The 25803-nt window shown below is 41.4% G+C and overlaps 1 protein-coding gene across 1 annotated transcript in view; it reads right to left on the reverse strand.

Annotated features, from left to right (window-relative positions):
• The window catches only part of RAD21 (RAD21 cohesin complex component), a 55432-nt gene that overhangs the window by 9033 nt on the left and 20596 nt on the right, over positions 1-25803 (reverse strand). Inside the window, exons 2-13 of the mRNA XM_089659039.1 lie at positions 19915-20091; positions 19696-19825; positions 16189-16288; positions 14935-15041; positions 14026-14229; positions 12667-12792; positions 12423-12545; positions 12101-12324; positions 11867-12014; positions 8760-8911; positions 8519-8662; positions 1279-1362 (exon numbers count right to left, since the gene is read on the reverse strand). Of these exons, the coding sequence (XP_089515165.1) occupies positions 1279-1362; positions 8519-8662; positions 8760-8911; positions 11867-12014; positions 12101-12324; positions 12423-12545; positions 12667-12792; positions 14026-14229; positions 14935-15041; positions 16189-16288; positions 19696-19825; positions 19915-20058 (1686 nt within the window). The 5' untranslated portion in view covers positions 20059-20091. The remainder of the gene's footprint in view (positions 1-1278; positions 1363-8518; positions 8663-8759; positions 8912-11866; positions 12015-12100; positions 12325-12422; positions 12546-12666; positions 12793-14025; positions 14230-14934; positions 15042-16188; positions 16289-19695; positions 19826-19914; positions 20092-25803) is intronic.

Raw genomic sequence — 25803 nt, forward strand, 5'->3', positions numbered from 1 at the left:
CAATTTTATGGATTTGAGAGACACAGCTTTCTCTTGGTGGTATTTAACCACTTGCCTACTGGGCACTTTCACCCCCTTCCTGCCCAGGCCAATTTTCAGCACTATTGTACTTTCAATGACAATTGCGCGGTCATGCAACACTGTACCCAAACACAACGGTTATTTTTTTTGAGACTGATAGAGCCTTCTTTTGGTGGTATTAAATCACCACTTGGTTTTTTATTTTTTGCTAAACTAAAGACTGAAACTTTTGAAAAAAAAAAAAAAAAAAAAAAAAAAACTTAGTTTTGGTTATAAAATTTTGTAAAGAAGTAATTTTTCTCTCACTGATGTGAGCTGAGGCAGCACTGACTGACGGCACTGAAATGCAGCTCTGATGGGCACTGACAGGTGGCATTGATGTGCACAGATAGGTGGCACTGCTGATCAGTGCAGACGTCTCCTCTGAAGAATGCCAATTACAGACTCTCTTCTCACGCTGTCAGCGTCAGGAGAGGACTGCCGATAACCGCCATTTCCTTTTTAACAAGTGATCAGCTGTGACTGACAGAGCCAACGTCATTGGCTCTTTACCCTGATCCACACTGCCAGCCTAGGTACTGAAGATAAACCGCTGGCTGAGGAATCCTCAGAATCCAAAGCTTCCAAGAATGTATAATTCCTGGGGCTCTGCTTTCCCCTGTTCCTCCTGCCGGTCCCTATAGAACAAAGTAGTGAAGTGGGCTTGGCAGAAAACCCCTGTACGCAGCAGAGGAATCCCACATTCCTGAAAGTAGTGGATTCTGAAAATTCAGATTTCTTCTCACTGCCAACACTCCCTGGAACCCCCAAAACCAGGAAGCTGAATATACAAATAACTGTTCTAGAGTAAGACCTCTGGCTATGTGCAATGTGTGCCTCTATACTGCTTAGTGAGGTTTGTCATAGTTATGACTTCAGAGTCCATTGCCCCGTCTACACAACTTCAGATTCAGCTGAACTCAGAAGAGGTGGTGAGGTACACGCAGACACGTGTGCTTTTTGACAGCTCACTATGATTTCCATGCATCAGGTTTACGTCAAGTTTTTATTTAGCAAAAAAAAAGTACCTTTAAATCTAACTTACAGATGGCAACTTCACTAGAGCAGGAGAAAAATAACCAGTGCTTAATGCAAAATCTAAACATTGCATCAACTGTGTTCCCTAAAGAAACAACATCGGTGGATTGCTCTGACACCAGCAAGAAAAACAGTTATGACCCAATATTTGGGGAAAGGGGGTATGAAGTGGTACAGTACCTGAAGACCGTGCAGCATCTGTTGAGTCCTCTTGTTCCACCTTCTCTCTTCCTGGTCCTGCTCAGTCCCCGTGGCATCTTCCTCCTGAAGCAACAACAACAGCACTTAGAGAAACAGCTGCAAGCAGTGATTAATATTCATAGGATAACAAGTGAAGGGGAAAATGAATTCATACTTTTCAATATCCCATTCTAAACTACCTGCTCGTCTGATACACAGCAAATGAGTCTCCTGTCTCTGCGCTAAGAAAATATTTAGCAAAGCAGATTTTTTATTGAGATGTTAAAATCACAGATGTTTTTGTTGGCTGGTGAGGGAGATTACTATGTACCATTGTGTCATTTCAGGAAAGCAAACACAGGCAAGCGACCTCAGTGCCAACTTCCAAGCAATGTTGTATATATTTAAACAGTCGTTTACAGATGGAGCCAAACTTTGTACAATACAGAGGACCGAGGGCAAATAATCAACAATGCAAACAAGTGTACAAATCAAAAAACAATTAACAAAGTGGACAAATGACAAGTAATGGATGTGTATCCATGCCTCTTGGGGACAAAAGGGGAGTCAAATTAAAAAAACAAAAAACAAACAGCAACTTTGTGGAATGATCATTTAACACCTTAAAAAGTGTAACTAAAGGCACTTTTTTAAATTTTATTTTTGGAGTGCAGATGGATTTGAATACTTGTCAGGTTTTTATTGCTGCCTTTCCCCTGCTAGGAAGATTGCCCTCACTATTTGTCCTGTTAACCATTATCACTGAAAATTAAATTAAAAGAAAATCCCAAATTTTGTGTTGTCTCAAGAACAGTAATAGAGGGGAGATCTTCCAATGTGGACACTAAATTCTGGTGACTTGGGGCTCTCCCCCAAGAGCCCCAGACTTTGTAGTGATTTGCTTTCACTTCATGGTGTTGGTTATGTCATGGGAAGTGAAGGTAAATCTTCCCAATGGGACAAAAATGTCAAAACACCCGACGGGTTATAATCCCTAAATAAAGCATTTGCCTACAGTTAAACTTTAACCCACTTGTCCTCCAGAAGATTCACCCCCCTTTCTGACCAGGTCATTTTTTGCGATACAGCGCTGCGTTACTTTAACTGATAATTGCACGGTCATGCAGTGCTGCATCCTAATGAAATATATGTCCTTTTCCCCCACAAATAGAGATTTGTTTTGGTGGTGTCTGATCACCTCTGCAGTTTATTTTTTGCGCTACAACCAAAAAAGATAGACAATTTTGAAAAAAAAAATTGTTTAAAACATTTCTTCATAAAATTTAGGCCAAAACGTATTCTGCTACATGTCTTTACTAGAAAAAAAAACAAAACAAAAACCAGTAAGTGTATATTAACTCTTTTACGCATTATAGCTTCTACAAATGGCGGTAAACACACTGGAATTATTATACTAGTAATGGCGGCACTCAGCGACTTATAGCAGGACTGTGGCGGGCATTCTGACACTGGGTGGGATCAGCCACTGAAATCTCCAGTTACACTAATACAGTGATCAGTGCTAATAAAAAGGCACTGGCACTGTACTAATGACACTGGGCAGGAAGGGGTTAACATCTGGGGCAATGAAAGTGTTAACTGTGTGCATTTCACCAAGTATGCCGTGTTGTGTTTTACTTGGGAAACATGCTGCTTTGTATCTCTGCTGTGTAGAGATACAAAGCAGCATGTCCATGCTGACAGAAGAGAGACCTGTGTTTACACAGAGATCTCTCCCCTCTCAGCCCTGCCGATGATCACCAAGTCCTGGCCATGAATCACCAGTCGGGACCAGATGATTGACATATCCAGCAGCCAACAGCAGCACAGGTAGGGCGGCGCACGCGCCCCCTATGCGGAAATGCAAAATCAAGTATATTACGTGATTTTGCGCAGTGGAGCCGCCCTGTAGCAGTATCTCTGCTATGAGGCAGCTCTTAAGTGGTTAATGGTGAAGGTAAAGCAAACCTTTGTTGCCTAAACCCAGGCATGTATGAACAGTACATATCTTTACTTCGTGTATCCAAGTTAATACTTGGGGGTTTTTTTCTGAGGAAATCTTGGACTTTCATTTGGTAGTACACTTTGATATCTAATATTTTAGTCAAAGAAAAACCTGGCCCAAATTGTAAACATAGTATTTTGACCTCGCCAGTAAAATCTGTCGCCTGGGGTACAGTACAGAGTGCAGGCTTCTTTAAATTATTGCAACTGGGTTATATATACACAGTATATTCAGGAACTGGACACTGGCAAAAAGCTGCTGAGACATCCCCCATATTGCACCTCCCACTCCCAGATAGTGCCAGTTATACAGTAAGCAACAGGGACATCATAACAGAGGAAGGGTCATGTATTATATTCCAGGAAAATAAATTTGTGGTAACCATTTTCCTGATTGCACAGTACAGGACACAGGCTTCTTTAAATTATGACTGGGACATCCAAAAGTATTTTAAGGGATGGGCAAATCAACAAACAAAGCCAACAGACATACACAAGAATATGTCAAGAAGGCTTGACAGCTCCAAAAGAGAAGTTTGCAAAACCTTACACAGGAACTGGCATCAGAAGAGGCCTGAACATCCACTGGGTAGAACTTAAACTTGTTGACAGAAACCCAGATGGCCTGCAAATCAGACACGGATGCTGGCAACCCCGTACAGCACTAACAGATCTGGTGAAGTGTGCCTCAACAGGGAAGGCAGGAACCCTTTCAGACAAGTGTTTCCTGTATCACTACATCCTGGGTTCCCCTGCGGTGGCATTAACACAACCCTTTTACCCTGAATCAGCAACATGAGTTTTCATGGCGTGGACAGACCAGCTGCCAGCACCATAACAACCAATGACACTATGGCTAGGACGTATGGCGTAATTTGTGCTAGAATGATGGCGGCCAACTCGCCTGCAATGCATGTCTGACCAAGACCAGTAAGCATGCAGGGCCACCCTCATCTTTCAGGAGAAGACAGAAAACTACAACATCCAGACCTGCTGGAGCTAAAAGACAGGGCTCTGATGTGAAGAGAGGACTGTGTGATTAGGGGCCTCAGTGACTAGGGGGACTCAAGTATAAAAAAAAAAAAAAAGGCGCCTCTGATGTGAAATACATTTCATCAAGAGCTTTGCAACATTAAGATGGACATTTCAGTGATGCATACAAAGTAGGAGAGGAGGAGGAGGATTGAGGGGTGAAAAATGATACCAGAGTCCACTGTAAAGGCTTGACCTGGCGATGTCCATCAGGTTTGTTATTGAATCTGGATGCTACCAGTTGATCTAGTCTGGATGGACTTGTGTCTTTATTTAACCAGTCTAACTATGTGGCATCCCCCATCTGTGGCAAAGGGCTTGGGATACCTCTAGATAAGAGGACACACTGCCCTGGATCCAGATGTTGAAGACAGGGAATGGAACAAGTTTGAAAGCATGAAGGAGCCAGAGTGCCTCTGAGAAGTAGGGGCACCTCAAAAGGTGAAAACCCCTTGGCATCAGACTTTGCTGTTTGAGAGGGCCATGTCCTCTCACGAAAAGTACATTCCTGTCTTGGATTTGGCATTGGAAGACAGAGGGATGTAAGGAACCCTCCTCCCTAACTTCAGATGTAAAATGCACAAAAGCCTTTTCCTGGAGCAGAGTTTTCTGGGGCCTCCTGGGATCAAGATCAAGGTATTCACTTTCAAAAAGGGTAACCGCTCAAAGAGTTTCTTGCAGATCAGCATATCAGTTTTTAGGGGAATCCCACACATGACAGAGAGAGATGAGACTTTTCGAAAATTTGGCAAAAGTGTATCTGCCAAGGCATTCAAGCAGAAACACAAGACAGCAGGTAAAAGTTCCAACTGACCAGGCACAGACATCCATAAACAAACAAAACCAGCGCTCAAATCCTCATGAAGACCAAAGGAAATTCAGAATGCCAAATGAGGAGGTGCTGCCATTCAAAGATCGGGAAATCTGGACACTGGTGAACAAAAGCAGACAAGGGCGCACTCTCATTGTGCATTACCGTGGTACACCACGTATTTATTGTATAGAAAAATAGATATATACTCACAAACCAAAGGAAATTAAAAGCAGATTATGTAGTCCGCAATGACAGTCAATACAATGCTGTGCCCCTAATAGGGATAAGCTGACGCGTTTTGGGAGACAAACCCCCTTCCTCAGAGCTAAACAGTTTGTGAGTATACATCTATTTTTCTACACAAATATGTGGTGTACCTTAGACATCCATCAAGGATGGAGTTAGGGTCACAGGCTATGCATTTTGTTCAGATTGCAATAGTCTGGCAGATTGCAACAGACACAATGCATAGTAGGTTGGGCCATAGAAAACGTTAAAAGAGCCTTTAAAACTTATTTACCCGGTCCTTGAAAATGGCATTGTCATCCACAGAGACCAAGAAGGTCCTAAGGCAGGAGATGGTGGGATTTACAACAGGAGGTGCCCACTCATGAAGGAAACGTTCCATAAGATATTTTCTACTCCAAAATGTTTACATCAACAATCTGAGTGAGGACAGTCACAAATCAGCAGAGGCTATACCAGAAAATGAACCAGGTAGGTCTTGGCTGGTTTGGGGAATTTAAGTGGCCCTCAAACTGGACACCTTGGGGTGAGCAGCTTCAGGCTACTCTAATGCTAAGAAACAGCGTAACGTGCCAATTAGGGCCGCTCTAGTTTCCTTTAGCTTGGAAGAAATCTCTGTACTAGATGTGCCATTTGGATCCAATACCACAGAGTGAGATGCATTGTGTCCATTTACCTTCCATCTAGGTGGATCGGAGGGCAAATGGGTGTAAAAACCAGACAGCAGAGTCCGTTTACTCCCAGTCACCGATAGAGCCTGCTCTGCTCTATCAGTGTCCGTACTGCAGAAACGAAGTGGACACAGACCTGCCATCCACCCACTCAGATTCGGGGAGACATCAGGGGGTCTAAAAAGAACTGACTTTTGACAGAAAGGGGCTAAAGACAGTCTCTCTGTTGCCTGAGCCACACTGAAGATGAATGAAGAGACTCTTATCCATTCATAAATTTAAACATAGTACACAAGGGTTGATTTACTAAAACTGGAGTGCAAAATCTGGTGCAGCTCTGCATAGAAACCAATCAGGTTCCATGTTTTATTTTGTCAAAGCTTAAACAAAAAAAAAGCTGAGGTTAGAAGCCAATTGGCTACCATGCACAGCTGCACCAGATTTTGCACTCTTCGGTTTTAGTAAAATCAACCCCAGTGTTCACCGTTTCATTTACAAACTGAAACAAACCTGGCAAACACGGTCAGTGATGAATGAATAATATGTGATCGGTACCTATCTCCTATAAAAGGCAATAAAAGTTCACTTGAAATATCCTAAAAATAAATATTAAGGTAGTAAGGAAACAGTAATGGAAAGCATCTGGCACATAACACTAGTTTTACTATGGAACCCAGGGGCCAGTTTGGCCACCCATCACAGAAAAGGGGCCGGGAGTAAAGCAACGGTTGGGTTAAGGGATGAGTTCACTTTTATGAGAAAAATCGCATATTTTTGTAGGAAAAATTAGCATTTTTCACAGGACCCCACAGAGCTTTGCATTCGTGACTAAGGTGCAATATCAAGCTCCTGCAAATACTGCCTACAGCTTTGCGCTCATACTTCTGGATGGGCTGTCCATTTTACAGCTGCGGAAACTGTCAAATGGACTACAAGCCTCTTAAGTGCTTTCAAATATTCAAGTTATCACATGTAGTGAGAATTGTTTAATGAATGTTTGCTCATTTGAAAATCTACTAATGTATGGTAACATTAACTTACAGACATCCATTCCATGCTGGTCCATGACTTGAGTAACACTAAACCACAAAGAAAATATATAACGTTTACCAGTCCTTAAATGTGGTGGCTACATAGGCTTTTTTCCCTCTTTTAAACTGGTGAGCCAGAAAGTAAAACACGTCCTGTCCTAGGGGACCTCCATTCTGGATGTAGTAAAGCAGACACCCTTGGACAGTAGCATTGTCAGTCTGTGGGGAGGGTAGCTAGACCAATAGATTTAGATGGGCTTGACTTTACAGTTACAGCTTTTTATTTTACCTTTTGGGATAAATAAAATCTTATCATTGGAAGCCCCAATGTCAGTGGTAAATTGTAATTGCTACTTTGCTGAACAATGTGGTCTGTTAAAAGGAAGTTGAAAAATAACACTTACCGGCTGGGTCTCCAGGTGAACGGGAAAAAAAAAAAAAAAAAAAAAAACACCCACACTGATACTGCCACCACATCTAAGATTTGGTGAGATGTAGTAAATACTAGTGGTGCACCGAAATGAAAAATTCTGGTGGCGAAACCGAAAATTCAGGATGTACTTGGCCAAAAACTGAAATGGACGTTTTTTTTAAAAATGAGTACATATTAATTGGGGGGGGGGGGGGGGAACCACCACTCATGATTTAACAAAAATATATACCCCAATTTTTATGTAAAATATGAAAGATGTTCTGGTGAGTAAATAGATACCCAGCATGCCCTGCGCATGCTCGTGGAATGGCGGCAAACTACGGCACTCAAAAATCTCCATGAGTGACTAAAACTTTCTACAGGTTACCAGTTTAAAGTTAGAATTGTTGCTCTTGCTCTGATGTTCGTGGCGATACACGAGTGGTTTGAACGCCGTTTACATATGTGGGCATGGCCTACATGTGCTCACCACTACGTGTGAGCACGGGGGGCACTTTAAACTTTTTTTCCTATTTCACTGTCCCTTTAAATAAAACTTGTAATAATTTTTATTCCTATCACAAGGAATGCATGCATCTCTTCTGATAGAATTAGTGACAGGTCCTCTGTATGGAGAGACATGGGGTCAATAAGACCGCACATCTCTCCTCTACAATGTAAAGCATTAGATCAAAAAAATCATTGATCTAGTGCTAAAAAAAAAAAAAAAAGGCCTTGTTTACAAGGTGCCAGAACCAGAAGTGACATCACTCACATCACATCATTTGGTGGTTTCTTAGGTAAGGCTGAGAACTACCAAGCAGCGGCAGGTTGCGGTAATGGGTTTTTTTTCACCACCTGTATCGGTGCTTATTTTCATATTGGCCGAAACCTTTCAGCCACCGAAATTTCGGTGCACCCCTAGTAAACACACATTTAGTTTTTGGGTTTAACATAACGTTCGGTTAGTTTTACACTTAGCATTATTATTATTATTATTATTATTAATGGGAAATTTCATAAAAATTACCTCCTCCTCCTCTTCCTCATCTTTATCCTTTTCTTTATCCTTCTCTGGTATAAGATTGAGCTCTGGGATTAGCTCACTGAGGCTTTGAGGTTCTTCTGGTGGAAGTTCCACTGGTGGCATCTCTATTTGAGGCTCTGGTTCTTGCTGAAAGATTTAAAAACATGCAGGCATAAGGGGGGACAGGGAATACAAAAAAGGGACCGAAATGCGCTTCAAATACCAAACGAAAGGCAAGGCTTACAGGAATCAATGGCTCTGGTTCCATCTGTTGAGAGTCACGCTTCACACCTTGCGGCTGAGGAGGTGGTGGCATTACGGTTTCATCCAACTGAGTTCTGCTTCCCTCCATCATGGACTCCTGCAATCTACTGGCTTCTTCCAATATAGGTTGGTCTGAATACAAGAGGTAAACTTAGTGAGATTTCCCAAGTCATCAAGAAAAAGTTACAGCAATAAAGACTAAGGTTTATTTTCATCTTGTGATTTTAAGCACTGCAATACATCAATATTGTGCTGAAAAAAGTGTGAGGAACCACAGTAATTGCAGTTTTAATGATCTGGCTGCTGAGGGCTTAAGTCAAATGAGGCGTATGCCACCTTATGGACTTTTTATTTACCAAATAGAAATGAACGGGTCAGAACAAAATTAAGAGAATGGCACTGTATCTAAAAATCTGACTTGGCAGCTTGTCTGTGTTCTGGTATTTTTATTTTAATAATCAGGGAAACTTACAAAAATGTATAGTAATAAAATCCAGTGCTCAAACACCAAAACGAAAACCGGTCTAAAAAAAAAAAAAAAAAAAAAAAATACATTTTGTGTACAGTTTTACATAATGGAGCAATTGTCAAACTATCACTGCGCTGAAAACTGAAAAAAATGGAACAGTAATGAAGGGTATTACAGGCTGGAGTGCATATCCAGGCCTGTTTGCAGAGGGTGCAAACTCAGATATTTAGATGAATTGTCACAGGCTTGCAATCAGTAGGCGACGTGTTACTGTCTACTTGACAAGCAGAATGGCTCCTGAGCATGCATCTGATAGAAGTTGGAGGTACATGGAAAGAGGCACGTTTGGACTGACCCAACTACTGTTGATTCTTTACTATTTACATTTTTACTGAGTGCCGGGAGTACAACTATCACTATACTTCAGGAACGTTACCTTAAGGTCTCGAGCAAAAGCTGCAGAGTCGTGTCCAGCTATCCTCACCTCTTGCCCAATCATGACAGGTTTTGTATTATGTGAACCAATTTACAAAATACTAACTATTCTGTGAAAAGGACAGCCGTGGGGAAGAGCAGACAGTCACAGCAGATGTGTCTCTCCTGAAAAAGCATTGAGTGTGGCAGCCGTACTTCCAGTGATCAGCAAATGGTATAGAACTTAAATAGTTTATAAAAAAAAAAAAATAATAATCACACATCTTGAGGTGGAACTAGATTTTTTAAAAAGTTTTAGGAAGCCTCTTTAAAAAGTGAACGTATGGTGTAATTTCTTGGGTGTTTATTGATGCATTTAAAAGGTTTTTCATATTATGGTACATGTGTGTGGAAATGTCACTCTAAAATAGTTGAGAAAAGCAATGCACATGCATCCAAGCACTTCCAACACACGTGTTAACAACATAACATAGGTATGGAGCAGCTTACAGGATACTACTCCGCCCCCCCCCCCACCCCACAACACAAAAGATCAACTTCCTGCCCTCAATTTCCTGATGCAGTTCATCTATCCATCTACAGATCTTATATCAAGCGACCTTCCCTAGGGCTGTATGCTTCAGTCTTTCACTGAGCCAGTAGGCTGTATAGTACCATTAATGTTTGGCTTTTCTGTATTAATGACTATGTACAATGGTGGCTGGAAATGCTGCCCATTAGCTGTAGATCAGCAGTGGAAGACAGTTTGCATCAAGAAAGCAAGTGATGGGGGGAAGCAATTAGCTTGATATGTTGTAGAAGTGCAGGTTTTATGCATTCCAATGCAGTCAACAACCAAACATACCTCCGTTTTCTTCCTCCTGCATTAGGGATTCCAGGCCTAAAGTTTCAATACCAAAGCAATAGGTGCTCCTGAACACCAGACTGCTGACAGAAAGGTGATGCTCTATAGCTTCAAAACAAGCTGAAGCCCACGACAGACCGTGGGGTGCTTCTGTTTATATTTTAAAGCTTAGTATTCAGATTTTTCTGAAACAGTTAAATCTTAAGAGACCCAGCTGGTACAGATGTCATCACCGTACTGTACCCAAGATCAGTATTATCACCCTGAATTGAGTGACAATTTAAAGCCACACAATGCTTTTTTTGGTTAAAAATAAAATAAAAAATGTAATGTTCAATAACCCAGACTCCCAAGGTATTCTTAGGCATAGGCTGATTGAGCACCTGAGCTGACTGGACCACTGGCCAGCTGTTTTGCAGACTCCCTTTGAACTCACCCACTGATATAGTTGAAGTGTTGTAAAGGCACAAGGTTTTTTACCTTCATGCATTCAATGCATGACAGTAAAAAAAAAAACGTGTGAAGCAGCTACCCCAAGCGATGTGCATGGGAGCCTTGGCTATCCTGGGATTCTCCCTCCTCTCCCTAGCAACGGTAAACATTAGCTCCTGCTAATCACAGCCAGTGAGCCAATGAGGAGAGAGCGGGGATGGGGCAGAGCCGCAGCTCCATGTGTGAATGGACACAGAAAGCAGCAGCTTGGGATCAAGCCTGCGCGGGTGTCCCCATAGCAAGTGGCTTGCTGTGGGAGCAATAGGCAGGAAGGAGGGGCCTGGAGCGCCGGCAGGTGACTCGAGAGGAGGAGGATCAGGGCTGCTCTTTGCTAAACCAATGCACAGAGCAGGTAAGTAGAAAATTTAATTTTAAACAAAAAAAAAATTCCTTTAATATTACTGCCATTAGATCAACAGGAGAATGACCCACTGGAACCTCTCAAAGTCACTTTGTATGTACAGGGTAAAGTGAAGATCTGTTAAATTGGAACTTCACTCTCAATCACCATTAACTAATGTTGGAGAGGGCGATATCTACCCTGTGTAAGCTCCACCACCACCCAAAACAGCAGCTTATTTAGGGTTAGAACTAAAGGAATGTGTAGCAGGTACGGAAAATAAAAGCAAGACTGGTAATGGGCTTGAAAAGTCTGTCCCCTTGCCTTGAATGGGCAAAGTGACAGTCTATTTACATTAGATACTTTACAAATCAGTTGCGATAAATATGTAACACTGAATCTAATCTCAAGCACTAAAGGTGCTCTTTAACCATTACATAAACCACATGGCTAACAGCATTTGCTCTTAGTGGGTTTCTGAACCACAGAATAGGACAAAACACTTACCAATAACATCCTGTTGTCTCAGCTCTTCTCTTGGAACGTCTGGATTCTCAAATTCCTTTAGGAACTCATCCAAATTATCCGCTTCTCCACCCTTTCTCCTCTTTCTGAGCTCATCGGGTACCAGAGGTGTGAGGCAACGTGTAAACAGCTGTCAATGCAATGAACAGAAGGAGCATATTTAAACACAAGCATACTAAAAACGGCAAATTCAGGCTCATTTGGGTCTGCTCTTACCTTCAGGAGCCTAGGATTCCACAAAGGCTGAGCAGGAAGGGAGAACAGTTTTTCCACCCCTCCTGTCTCTTTCCACATCATTAGTTTCTTAGTCGGAGGTGCCAGGTCCAGGGTTGTCACAATGTCAGAGTAGTCACTCAGCTGAGCACGAATGGTTTTGCTGTCCAACTCCTTCACACTGTCCACGATCAGCTTTCTCTTCCTCTTGGCTTTAGTTTCTTTGACTAAAAGATGCAAAGAAACAGTTAAAACACAGGTATACACATAAAAACACTTACGATCCAAACTTCCATCCAATTATCAAGTACTAAGAAGGATTCACCTGTAATATCAATTGGCTCCAGAGCAAAAGCTTCCTCCTCATTTGGGACCAAGGTAGTCTGATCAGTCATAGTTGGCAAAGGCTCCACAGGATCCACAGAATCAGGACTGTCTGCCCCACCAACTGGGGATAAAGACCGTATATTAATGAAACAGTTAAACTGATAATGGGACAAGCATTAAAGAATGCCGAAAATAAAGCACACTTTATGCTACTGTAGATTGACTAAAGCTGAATTACTTACGTGACACATTATCATCGTCATCCAGATCGTCATGTGCGGGCTGTACAGGCATTGTGACACCTTCTTCTGGGAGTGTGGGTGGGTCATCAAAGATACCCCCTCCACCATCACTTATAAGCTTGTCATCTGGTAGATTAAAAACGGCAGTAACTATAGATTCTCTGAACAGGCGCTTAGAAGCAATATCACAAGAAGAAAATACTGCATCAACAGGCATGTATATCTCTCTCAGCAAAGGTGAGCCACATGGACTGCAATCGTTTACTATCCATGCTTCAACATACAGCAGACTCTCACATGCCACTCTATATAATCCAATGAATAAAAAAGGGAAAAAAGGGGCACAAGTCTGCTTTTTTTTTTTTTTTTTTTTTATACAAAGTGCCATGTTACATAGCACTGAGAATTTCTGGCAGTGTTTGTGTAGCGAAGCTTTGTTTATGAACGCTTTGCATTTGAACTCTATATACTATTTATATGCAGGCCCTAAAGAAAACCCATTCCATCCAAAGAAACAGAAAGCAGGTCAAGCAGAACAGTCATCTCCAAAAGCACCATTACACTAAATTGAAGTCCACATTCTTGTATTTCAAGCACACTTTAAAAAACAAATTAGGAAAAGAATAAATAAAAATGGCTTGTCTACGCGAGCCCTTAAGCATATCTAAAAGCAAAAAAAAAAAAAACTTTGTTTTGGAGAAAGTCAGAAATGGTTGAACTTCTGTCAGCCTTACTGACATTCATTTCTCTGGTAATGAGATACCCAATTTGTGTTGATGACCAATTTTATAAAAATAAGCACTGAAGCGGAGATGTCGCCAAAAAAGGAAAAGGAATCTTCCAATGAGGACACTTGTTACCATGGCATAGGTTTAGGAGGGATTTTACTGAAAGCAAAACATTACCCATGACTTAATTAAAAAATGGTGCCTAATATGGAACATACAATCCACATTATTATGCTACCAAAATTAGTGTGTATTGTAAATTGCCTCCAGCATTGCTTCTATTTCCTCTTGCTGGAGGCTGCCATTTTACTGAAGCCCAGATCTCCTCAGCAGCAGTAAATCTTTAGGCTCTCAGGATGACCTCTACAACTTTGTAACAGTGCCTAAAAATAGAGTAACTGAGCATGTGCAGAGCAAGATGAGAGAGTATTACTGGATTTTAAACAGTAGGGGCACTTGGTTTTAAATCACTAGACCTGCAAAATGGGTCAGTCTGAAGTAATCTAGCAGAACCTAATTTTCTAACTAAAGATGCACTTTAAACTTAAGGAGATTGCAGCTTTTGACTAGAGGGGGGGAAAAAAAAAAACCAAACACAAAAAACACACCACATCTTATGCTCAACTCATACCCAATATTCCTCCATCATTTCCATCCCCAAAGTTGTCATCTTTGTACTGGTCATCATATTCCAAGTGGTTGCTCTTCTCATTCAGCTGGCTGGCGTTCTGTTCTGGCTCCAGTAAGAGATTGGAGGCGCTGGTACTGACCAACATGTCATCTTCAAAAGCACTGCCTTCACGCATCATCTCTCGGTCATCCATACCGAAGTCACCTGAACAATGCAAAAAGTCAATGTAATATTATTGAAAAAAAGCACAGATGGTGTCAAAAGGAACAAGTTCATGTGAAGAACATTTCTGATGGACATTCAGCTCATTAGAAAGCAATCCCAGGATAGCCATCAACTCATCGCATATAGACATCACCTGCCCCTCATAATGCTGTTAAAATAAAAAAAAAGGTTCCTTTGCAATGAACACACTAAACACGCACCTCTCCTGCTGCTTTTGCCACCGATCTACGGTGTTATGAACCGAATCTACTGCCTGAAGACTCCTCAGAATCAAATATTTCTGGAGTGTTTGCCTGGTCCCTCACTGCATTCATCTGTTGGATCCACAAATTTACCACTGGAGCCAACGAGAGAAACCACAGCGGTCTTTTTCATTACACTGAAGATCAGTGGTAGGTGTGGAGTATTTACCATCTTTTCACTGAGAAACCTTTAGAGACCGTGCATTAAAGAAACTCAAATCTTTTACAGAGCAATCTACACCCTTCCCATTGTTAGGATGCAGAGATTTGGGTCAATCGTCTGACCAATTCAAAGCCTTCCCCACTATCCAAAGGCTGGTAAAAAGCCACACAACGAATGAGATGAAGTTCACAATAAGAATTTGACAGATTTCATTTAATACAAAGTAGGACTGGTATCATATTTTGTTTTGTACAAAACTTGAAGAAAAAAAGTACTCACCAAAATCATTGTCTTGCAAGATATTGATGTTTCCAACCTCTTCTCTCATAGTGATCTCCTCCACTCTACTCTGGTTGAGGCTGAACTGCTGGGCTACATCAATATCACTAAGGAGAAGACAGTTATGTCATGTTAACCAATTTAAGACCAGGCCTTTCCATGGCACTTTGTTTACAAGTAAAAATCAGAATCTAGTGCTAGAAAATTACTTAGAACCCACAAACTATATTATATATATTTTATTTATTTTTGTAATCAGAGACCCTAGAGAATAAAATGGTGGGTGTTGTAATTTTTATGTTACACAGTATTTGCGCAGCGGTTTTTCAAACTATTTTGGGAAAATAAACACTTTAATGATTTTTAATGCACAAAAAAAAATCAATACTCAATTGTTTGGTAAAACATAAAAGATGTTACGCCAAGTAAATAGATACCAAATATATATATTAACCACATGCTACAATTTAAAAGCCTTTGCAGGTTACAACTTTAGATTTACATAGGTGGTCTGGTGCTAGAATTGTTGCTCTCGATCTGACATTCATGGCGATACCTCACGTGTGGTGCAATTACTATTTACGTATCAACGCAAGACCGACGCGTGCATTCACTTTTGCGCACAAGCAGAGGGACAAGGGAGCTTAAAAATAATTTTACACTACTTTTTGTTTGGGCAACTTTATTGTCATCACAAGGGATGAACAACATTACTTAGGAGCATGGGCAGTGAACAAGTACTCTTTAGACCCCACATTTCTCTACCTTTAAAAGCTTCAGATCAAACCAAGATCAGTATGATCCGAAGCTTTTTTCAAACAAGTAATGGTTTGTTTACAACTGTTAAAACCAGAAGTGACAAAACTCCCATTGTTTCCGGTTTCTTAGACCATAAAGATGATCGAGCTGTTTTTGTCCCTGGTGAGACAGGAGAGCTCAAGAAGGAAGCAGGAAACCCCTACCATGGACTAAAAAAAAAAACATTTCAGTGGCTAATTAGCTGCTAGGATTACAAAAAGTGTTCCGCTGGCCCTAAAAACAATACCAGGATGATGCCTGCAGCTATCATCCCGGTATAACCACTTAAAGTCCAGCAATGTTACCATGCACCATTGGTCTTCAAGTGGTTAAGCACACCAGCCATTTGTCATCTACAGTTTAGTTTGTTTAAATACAGAATTATACCGAACACTGGCCATTCACGGACAAAAAAAAAAAAAAAAAAAAATTAATAAGTTAAATGAATTTGCTTACTCTAGGTCTGGCAATGGTTGATCAAAATCATGAAATTCTTCTGGCAGAGTGATTGCATTGTATGCGGCTTCTCTGTTTTCCTCCGGCAAATCCACCACCCCTAGAAGAAAGCAGCAGTCCATGAGACACACATTACAAACTGAAGTTGTTAAACTGCAAGCTTACAGAGTTTTATTTAAGCGGATGGCATCTGCGTCTGTTCAGGTTATCCTTTCCAGCTGGACCAATGTTAGTTTTACATACATACATACATACATATATATATGTATCACACACTATATTGCCAAAAGTATTGGGACACCCCTCCAAATCATTGAATTCATGTGTTCCAATCCCCTCCATGGCCACAGGTGTATAAAATCAAGCACCTAGGCATGCAGACTGCTTTATAAACATTTGTGAAAGCATGGGTCGCTCTCAGGAGCTCAGCGAATTCAAGCGTGGTACCGCGATGGGTCCATCTGTGTAATTCCCTTGCTACAAAATATTCCACGGTCAACTGTTAGTGGGATTATAACAAAGTGGAAGCAACTGGGAACAACATCAACTCAGCCACCAAGTGGTAGGCCACGTAAAAAGTACAGAGCGGGGTCAGTGCAACTGTCTGCAGAGTCAATAGCTAAAAGACCTCCAAACTTTTTGTGGCCTTCAGATTAGCACAGCAGTGCATAGAGAGCTTCATGGAATGGGTTTCCATGGCCGAGCAGCTGCATCCAAGCCTTACATCACCAAGTGCAATGCAAAGCGTCGGATGCAGTGGTGTAAAGCACACTGCCACTGGACTCTAGAGCAGTGGAGATGTGTTCTCTGGAGTGCCGAATCACTTCTGTCTCACAATCCGATGGACTTGTCTGGGTTTGGTGGTTGCCAGAACGGCACTTGCCTGACTGCATTGTGCCAAGTGTAAAGTTTGATGGATGGGGCCTATGGTGTGGGGTTGGACTTGGCCCCTTTGTTCCAGTGAAGGGAACGCTTTAAGGCATCAGCATACCAAGACATTTTGGACAATTTCAACTGCCAACTTTGTGGGAACAGTTTGGGGAAGGCTCCTTTCTGTTCTAACATGGCTACGCACCAGTGCACAAAGCAAGGTCCATAAAGACATGGATGAGCGAGGCTGGGGTGGAGGAACATGACTAACCTAAACCCGATAGAACACCTTTGGGATAAATTAGAGTGGAGACTGAGCCAGGCCTTCTCATCTGACATCAGTGTCTGACCTCACAAATACGCTTCTGGAAGAATGGTCAAACATTCCCATAGACACTCCTAAACCTTGTGGACAACCTTATAGCGAATAAAGGTCATGTGCGTGTAAAGGCAGGCGTCCCAATACATCTGGCAATAGTGTGCGTGTGTCACACCTTTTCAATATGTGTATTTTTCTGACATAGATTGACTCAGAGGGGTAAATGGATGCATGTCTGTTTACATTTGCCCATAAACGAACATTGAGATTTTATCCAGATGAACCTCAAAAACAGACAAGGTGGATCTGATCCGCCCACACCCATGTGAAAGACCAAGGTATTGAAAAACTATTACTACATTGATGTTTCATGTGCCGCATGCGACCCTCTCTTTCTCCTTCTCTGCCGTTAAGTCCTGAAGTGACAATTTGCAGGTGCGGCCCACAGTAGACTTCGTGCAGCCCCCCTTGAAGATTTAGGCCCCTCAATTCAGTCATGTTTATCAGAGTTTGACATGCTTGGCCTAGTAAAAACCGGTCATGAGAAAGGAGGACTGTGCTTCCCATCTTATAAGTTTTATTTGATTATTAAGTTTAATACTTACAGTCACTCACCTGAAACAGTAATGCAATTCAATAGCTCTGGCTTTATTACTGCATATTTGGTGACTGGAAGTGATGAAGCCAAAAAGACAGCCAGACATTTGTGAAATCATTTATGTCTTAGCGGGTTTATTTAAAAAAAAAAAAGACCCCTTCATTAACAGAGATAAGCAGATTGCATCTGATCCCTGCTTATAAGACCAATGCACGTCCGGGAGCTGCATCCAGCTCCTGAGTCAAAACAAATATTGGTAAGAAGAAGAAGTCAATCATCGTGCTGTGATAATGATCTGCACTGGGACCAACAGTCAGCTGGAGGATCTGGACCTAAAGCAGAGTTCCACTCGACCTATCAAAAAAAAAAAAAGTCAGCAGCTATAAAAACTGTAGCTGCTGACTTTTAAATAAACAGCCACTTACATGCCCCTCGGGCCCGTGGTGTGACCCCCGCAGCTCGCTTCATCGGCCGTCCTGTATTCCAGGACAACGACATCTTCACTGTGGGCACCCGGCTGTGACAGCTTGCGGCTTCACTGCTGGGTACTCACTGCACATGCGCGAGTAGTGCTGCGCTTCGTCAATGGTCCTGTAGTCTTCTGGGACCTGTCAAGTATCCCAAAAGACTACCGGGAGGGAGGACACCTTCCGTTTCCGATCACCCAGGTGATCGAACCGGATGTGGGAGTGGGTACCTGTCAAATTCGGGTACCTGCTCCCCCCAGGTGCCAATCCTTAATGGGGAGCAGTCCTTAAAGCGGAACTTCCCCTTTTGGGTGGAGCTCCGCTTTAAGTGAGAAGAGCAAGCAGCGGCCGCAGCATTGGAAACATGTTACATGTTATACCCCAAAAATAGGTGGAACATGCAACATGTTCCGCAGGGTGAACTTATCCTTTAAAAACACATACATGAGTGCAAATTCCTGGACACACAAGTTACACTCAAGCTTACACAAGTACAGCATATACCTGCACACAGTATCCATTACTATGGGTGGCTCTACATGCCAGTTGTGAATTCTGGGTGGAGCCTAAAGAGAAGCTTGCCTTCCTATTCAGAACATGGTGATAGTGCTTTCCAATATCCAGACCTTACTCTTCAAAACATGGATTACTCAACCAGGCTCTGCTCCCTTGTCAATATAGGAGTCCACCCTGAGTAAGCTCCTGTATCAGCACTTAATCAGGTCAAAGACACTACTATCCCCCACATGGTGGTGTCACATGTGGGCTATCAAACCAGTGTCACATGAACCAAAATGATCAAAGTGTCGCTTTAAATACTTTAGATTATATAATTAGAGTAGTTAATTTTCACATCATACAAATGTGAAGACTGAAGCACTTTGAGGACACTTGTCCAGTTTGTCATTTGAAAGCAGGATTATATGCAACCTCAAATCACATCAACCAAAAAAAAAAAGAAGAAATAAGATTACAATCTCTTTACAAATTGAAATCTAAATGTTTTAAAGGATCAGTTAGTGGCTGTATCTTATCACATACAAGCAGCACACACTGCATCTAGCTTTCTGTGCTGCCAAGATAACACAATGACATTTGCAGGATAGGGCGCTCAGGAGATAAATGGTACACAGGTCATTTAATTGAGGGCTAAAGATATAGCATCTAAACAAAAATCTATGTTCTTTCCTCCTTGATGGAAAATAGCTGTGTGATAAGCAGATTTACAGAGACTGAGGAGCGTCTATACTCACCAGGCCGAAAGGCCATCTTTATTTTGATGAAAGCTTCATTACAGTCAGCGAGGAGGTACTTTGCCTTCCTGTGGTAGATTCTGACAACACCCAAAAGGAGATGCCCGGAAGTACGCAAAGCCATTTTTACCTAGAAGAAAATGTAAGTGGTTAGACAACTAGGAAAAAAAAAAAAAAAAAAATTAAAAAACTGGCAACTCTAACCAGCCCAGCACATACCTTTGGTGAGATGATGCTCTCCACACTGCTCTCCAGGTTGCACTCAAACACATGGGCTTTAGTCAGTTTCTTGTCCCAGTGGGCCGCCAGCCAGATTTTGGCTAGCGGCCCTCTCTTGCTCAGAACAAAATGTGCGTAAAACATCTTCCCGTGCTACTTGAGCCACAGAGGACTAACCTGCAAAGAGAGGGGGGGAAAAAAAAAAAAACCCTGATGAATGCAATTCCTAAGATCAAGGTAAACCACACAAATTCCCATTTTTTGCGTATTTTTGAAACTAAATTAGCAATATGAACAAATCACAAGAGCTAGGCAGCCACCGTGTCTAAACCAGTGGTTGCATCCCTACGAAGTATAGGGCCTTATCTGCTGTCCCTGATATGAAAGGGACACAATGTTGATTTATGTGATGTTAAAGGACTCTCAGATTGACAAATTAAAGGAAATGATGTTCAAAGAACGGGGACATTGGGGGTGTGATTGGACACTGAAGACATTCTACACAGAGTGAGACTGAGAACTATGCAAAAACTAGTAGAGATCACTGCTATTACCCATTTACAAATCAATTCTTCCACTCCCTACTACAAGACTGCTTGAGTCCAAGGGCTGCAAGTGGCCCTGGGGTGTATGGATAGATTCATATACATGCCCAAGCATTAGGTAAATATCTGCTACCAATGGAGCCCTGGTATTCAGAAGCATGTTTTTATCTCCATATATGAAACCCCTTACATGCATAGGTTAGTGGTGCACCAAAATTAATATTCTGGTGCCGAAACAGAAAATTCAAAATGCACTTGGCCAAAAACCGAAAATGCGTAGTTTTTGAAAAAAAAAAATATATATATTTTTTGGGAAAAAATACTTTAACTAGTTGCCAACCGGAGATAGCCGAATGATGGCTGCACTGCGGCCGGCCAGTTCTGGGAGGACATTATATGACGTCCTCCCAGAACACGCTCTCTGTGCTCCCCCGGGGGCATGCACCCGGCGGTTTCTGTGATCACTGTGTCCTACGGACACAGCTGATCACGTGATGTGGTAAAAGGCCAATCACAGCGGCCTTTTATCCACGTGATCAGCCGTGTCCAATGATACGCTGTCCACAGGGAAATGAGAGCGTGAGAAAAGTACTGCCGAGAACTGGCAGTTGTTAGAGCAGGGATCGGCACCGATGGTCAGTGCCCTGATGATTGCTGCCCGCCAGTGCCCAGCAGTGCTGCTTCAACGCACATCAGTGAAGGAGAAAAATTACCTGTTTGCAAAATTTTATAATAAAGCAAAAAATTAAAAAAAAAAATTGCTTCTTTTTGTGTTTATAGCGCAAAAAGTAAAAAACACCCAGCGGCAATTAAATACCACCAAAAGAAAGCTCTATTTGTGAGAAAAAAAAAAATTATAAAAACGTCATATGGGTACAATGAGTACAATGATGCATGACCACGTAATTGTCATTCAAAGTGCGACAGCGCTAAAAGCTGAAAATTGGCCTGGTAAGGAAGGGGGTATAAGTGCCCAGTAGGCAAGTAAAAAAAAAAAAAAAATATATATATACCCCAATTTTTTGTAAACTATGAAAGGATATTACGGTGAGTAAAAAAGATACCAAACATGTCATACTTTAAAATTCCACACGCTTCTGGAATGGCATGAAACTGCGGTATGTTAAAATTTCCATGGGTGAAGCTTAAAAAAAAATTCTACAGGTTAGCAGTGTAAAGTTACAGAGGAGGCGGGGATGGGGGCACTTAATTTTTTTTTTTTTTTAATTTAAATGTTTTGTTTTTTTTCTTTGCACTGTCCCTTTCAAAATTTTTTAATCACTTATTCTTATCACAAGAAATGCATGCATCCCTTGTGATAGAAATAATTAGTGATAGGACCTCTTTGTGGAGAGATGTGGGGTCAATAAGTCCCCACATCTCTCCTCTGCAATGTAAAGCATTGGATCAGAAAAAAAAAAAAAAAAAAAGACCCGGAACCAGAAGTGACTCCAAGGCTATAGAGATGAGTGGAGGCCATCTTTCCTTCACTAATCTCACTGGGATCATTTGATGGTTTCTCAGGTAAGGCTGAGAACTACCGAGCGGCAGCAGCGAGCAGGAGGGCTTTATTCTGCACCTGTGCTTTTTATTTATATCGGACGAAACTTTTCGGCCACCAAAATATCAGTGCATTCCTAGCATAGGTCTCTCTAATGTAGCCACCCTACTAAAGTCCTTCATAGAATCTAATCAATGTTGACAATCCTCAAAGAAGATTTCAGAAAAGACCCTTAAGCAAGTTAAATAAAACAAAAAAAAAACCCCAAAAGTCCCCTAAAATAACATTGCAATTACCTTGTGTAAATCTATTTAAAAGTCCTAACCTGTTTTGAGGCATTGTTCATCATGTAAAGAACTCCAGGAATGACACCTAGTTAAAATCTGCTGGCCTTCTACTAGTCAAGTGTATTGTATGCAATCTCCTGGAACTCTCCATTTACAAGTTACAATTTTGAGTGCCAATAATATGGCTACTGCTATACTTCTGTTGCTCTGACAGGAGACCTTCAGGGATCCTACTCAGCAGCTGTCCTGTCAGGGGTGGGCAGTGTGGCTGCTGTATAAGAAAACCATGTTTCTTCGGTTGGGAGTCCCTGAATATGGTGGAAACTTTACTATCTGCTCTCAGTGAAATTGTGCCTGTGGTGTGGAATACACCTTGTTACAAATAACTATTGCTAATCCAGCAAATTTTAAAATATTTCCTGGATTTCTCTTGTTTTTCAACCAATGCTTTGAAATTTAGTGTTACTAAACCCACAGCAGTAAAATCAGTCTGTATATGCAGTAAAGAGTGCTTGGTATACTCACTATGGAACCTAAGGGGTTAATTCTCTGCATTGTGTAATAAGGCTGTTTGATCCTGACTTCTCTGATCCTCTCCTTCTTCCAGTGTCCCCCCTCATATCCTGTCTAGAGTCACTCTGCACACTCCTTTAGGTTTGTATTACTAGAGGAGGGTTTTATTTTCTTGGGAGAGTAATCTGATCAAAGGACAATCAGCACTGTCCACACAGAGGTCAGGAGCTCAACATCCTCCTAGAGCAAAATGAAAACTCCTCCTACAAACTTTAACATGTGCTCTGCCGAACACTGATAGAAGTCTCAAAACTGCTGATGAGAAAAGGTATTTAGCAGTTTATTTTTACTAAAATAATTACACTTCCATGTTCTGTGGGAGATCAGATGTAGTGAAGGCAGGGTCCTGGGTTTAGTAACACTTTAAATTTAGTTGGTCAGACAGGAATTGCTCAAGTTTAGGCTAAACGGTTCAATGTGGAGGATCAAAAGCCAATTCAATCAAATACAATAGACAAGATTGTATAAAGCAGCGACTGAAAGATTTAATGAAGTGATGTGTGGTTTGAATGTACAGTTCCATTTAGAACAGCATGAAGTGAGACATGCGGACTCTGTACATGCACTCATTTATCTATATTGTAAAGCGCTGATCAAACTGTTGGCGCTATATAAATCCTGTATAATAATAATGTGCATTTTAGTCAGAATTTTTCTCATAGTGCAAGTCCAGCCAAAACGTTGTTATGGACAGAGTGAGGAAGCGTTAGAAGAAATGGAATTTTTACTTCTATCCAGAGCTCACTTCCTGTGATAATGGCTTCACTAGATAACGTGAAAATCTACAACAGAGATACAGACTGTAATCAGATAGGGATACTAGGCTTACCCGCTTTTACAAAAAAACAAAAACAAAACAAACCCATCATGGTTGGGAGATTTACCCTCCCTTCCAGTTAGGTGAACATGCTGTGATCACTAGGACAGGGAGGGAAAATCAAACAGCCTCAGGGAGGAAAAAAAAAAGCCTTGAATGAACATTCTGTTCACTTGAACCTGGAAGCTCCAGCCAGCCCAACTATATCAACTGGACAAGGTCAGACAAGAATTACATAGAACCAAGAAAGCTGCAGAGTATGTATTATTATGAATGCACAAGATAGCAGGACCAACCCCCCAAAAAATCTTCAAATATATTAATAGTAAAAAGGTCCGGTCCGAACATGTAGGTGCTTTACAAAATAATCTAGAGTGGGTGACTGGGGACATAGACAAGGCAAATTAAATCCCTTCTTCAGCTCTGTGTATACAAAAGGAGTATGGGGGAGCTCTTATCCATAATGGGCATGGAATTGACACAAATGATCCACATTGGCTCACAATTGATATGATCCAAAAATATTTAGACAGAATAAAAAGGTGAATAAAGCACCTGGACAGGATGTCCTACACCCACGGGTCCTTAAACAATTGAGCTATGTCATTTCAAAGCCATTGTTTCTCATTTTTAGGGACTCTGACTGGCATAGTACCACTGGATTGGCGTAAGGCCAATGCGATGCCAATATTTAAAAAGGGGTCAAAATTTTTACCAATTATAGACCTGTTAGTTTAACTTCTATAGTTGGGAAGATACTGGAGAGTTTAATAAAAGACCACATAGACGAGTTCTTGATGGAAAAAAATTTTTAAGCAACTGACAGCATGGATTCACGAAAGACAGAAGTTGTCAAACAAATCGGATTTCTTTTTATGAGGAGATGAGCAAAACCTTGGACAGAGGGGTGGCAGTGGACGTGGTATACTTGGATTTTGCAAAAGCGTTTGACACAGTTCCCCACACAACACTAAATTTGTAAAGTAAAGTCTACAGGCTTGGAAAAATCTGTATGTAAATGAATAGAAAACTGGCTAAAAGATTGTATTCAGAGAGTAGTGGTTAATGATTCATACTCTGAATGGTCTGGGGTTGTCAGTGGTGTACCCCAAGGTTCAGTGTTGGGACCCTTTTTAAACGATATAGGGTCTGAGATTAAAAATCCCATTTCAGTCTTTGCAGATGACACCAAGCTGTGCAGTGGAATAACATCCTTACAGGATGTCTCCAACTTACAAGCCGACCTCAATGCAGTTTAATTGGGCAACTATGTTGCAAATGAGATTTAATGTTGATAAATATAAGGTTCTGCAATTGAGGGCTAAGAATATACATGCATCATACATACCAGGGGCGGGGGGGGGGTACAACTGGGGGAATCAATGGTGGAGAAAGGATCTAGGAGTTCTGGTAGATCACAAGCTTAATAATGACATGCAATGCCAAGCTGCGAGCAAAATCCTCTCTTGTTTTAAAAGAGGTATAGACTCCAGAGAAAGATATATTACCCCGGTACAAATCATTAGTAAGACCTCATCTGGAATATGCAGTTCAGTTTTGGGCACCAATTCACAAAAAGAACATTGGGGAACTGGAGAAAGTACAGAGAAGGGCAACTAAACTGATAACAGGCATGGAGGAGATCAGCTATGAGGAAAGATTAGAGGAACTGAATGTATTCTCTCTTGAGAAGAGGAGATTAGGGGGGATATGATCAACATGTATAAATACATCAGTGGTTCATATAGTGAACTCGGTGTACAGTTATTCACCCTGAGGTCATCACGGAGGACAAGGGGGCACTCTTTACGTCTGGAGGAAAAGAAATGTAATCTCCATACACGGAAAGGTTTCTTCACAGCAAGAGCTGTGAAAATGTGGAATAGACTCCCTCAAGAGTTGGTTCTGGCCAGCTCAGTGCATTGCTTTAAAAAAAAGTCCTGGATTCTTTCTTGGATACACAGAATATAACTAGATACTAACATTTGTACGTAAAGTTGATCCCGGGAATATCAGATTGTCACAGGGGATCAGGAAGGAATTTTTTTCCCTGCAGGAGCTAATTGGATCATGCTTTGCTTGATTTTTTTTTTTACCTTCCTCTGGATCAACTGTGGGTATAGGATTATAACTTTCTTCTTTAACCATTAGCCGCCCGGCCAATGG

This window comes from Staurois parvus, unplaced genomic scaffold (assembly GCF_062004578.1).
Source record: "Staurois parvus isolate SC_StPar_1 unplaced genomic scaffold, SC_StPar_1.0 ptg000030l, whole genome shotgun sequence".
Lineage (NCBI taxonomy): Eukaryota > Metazoa > Chordata > Amphibia > Anura > Ranidae > Staurois > Staurois parvus.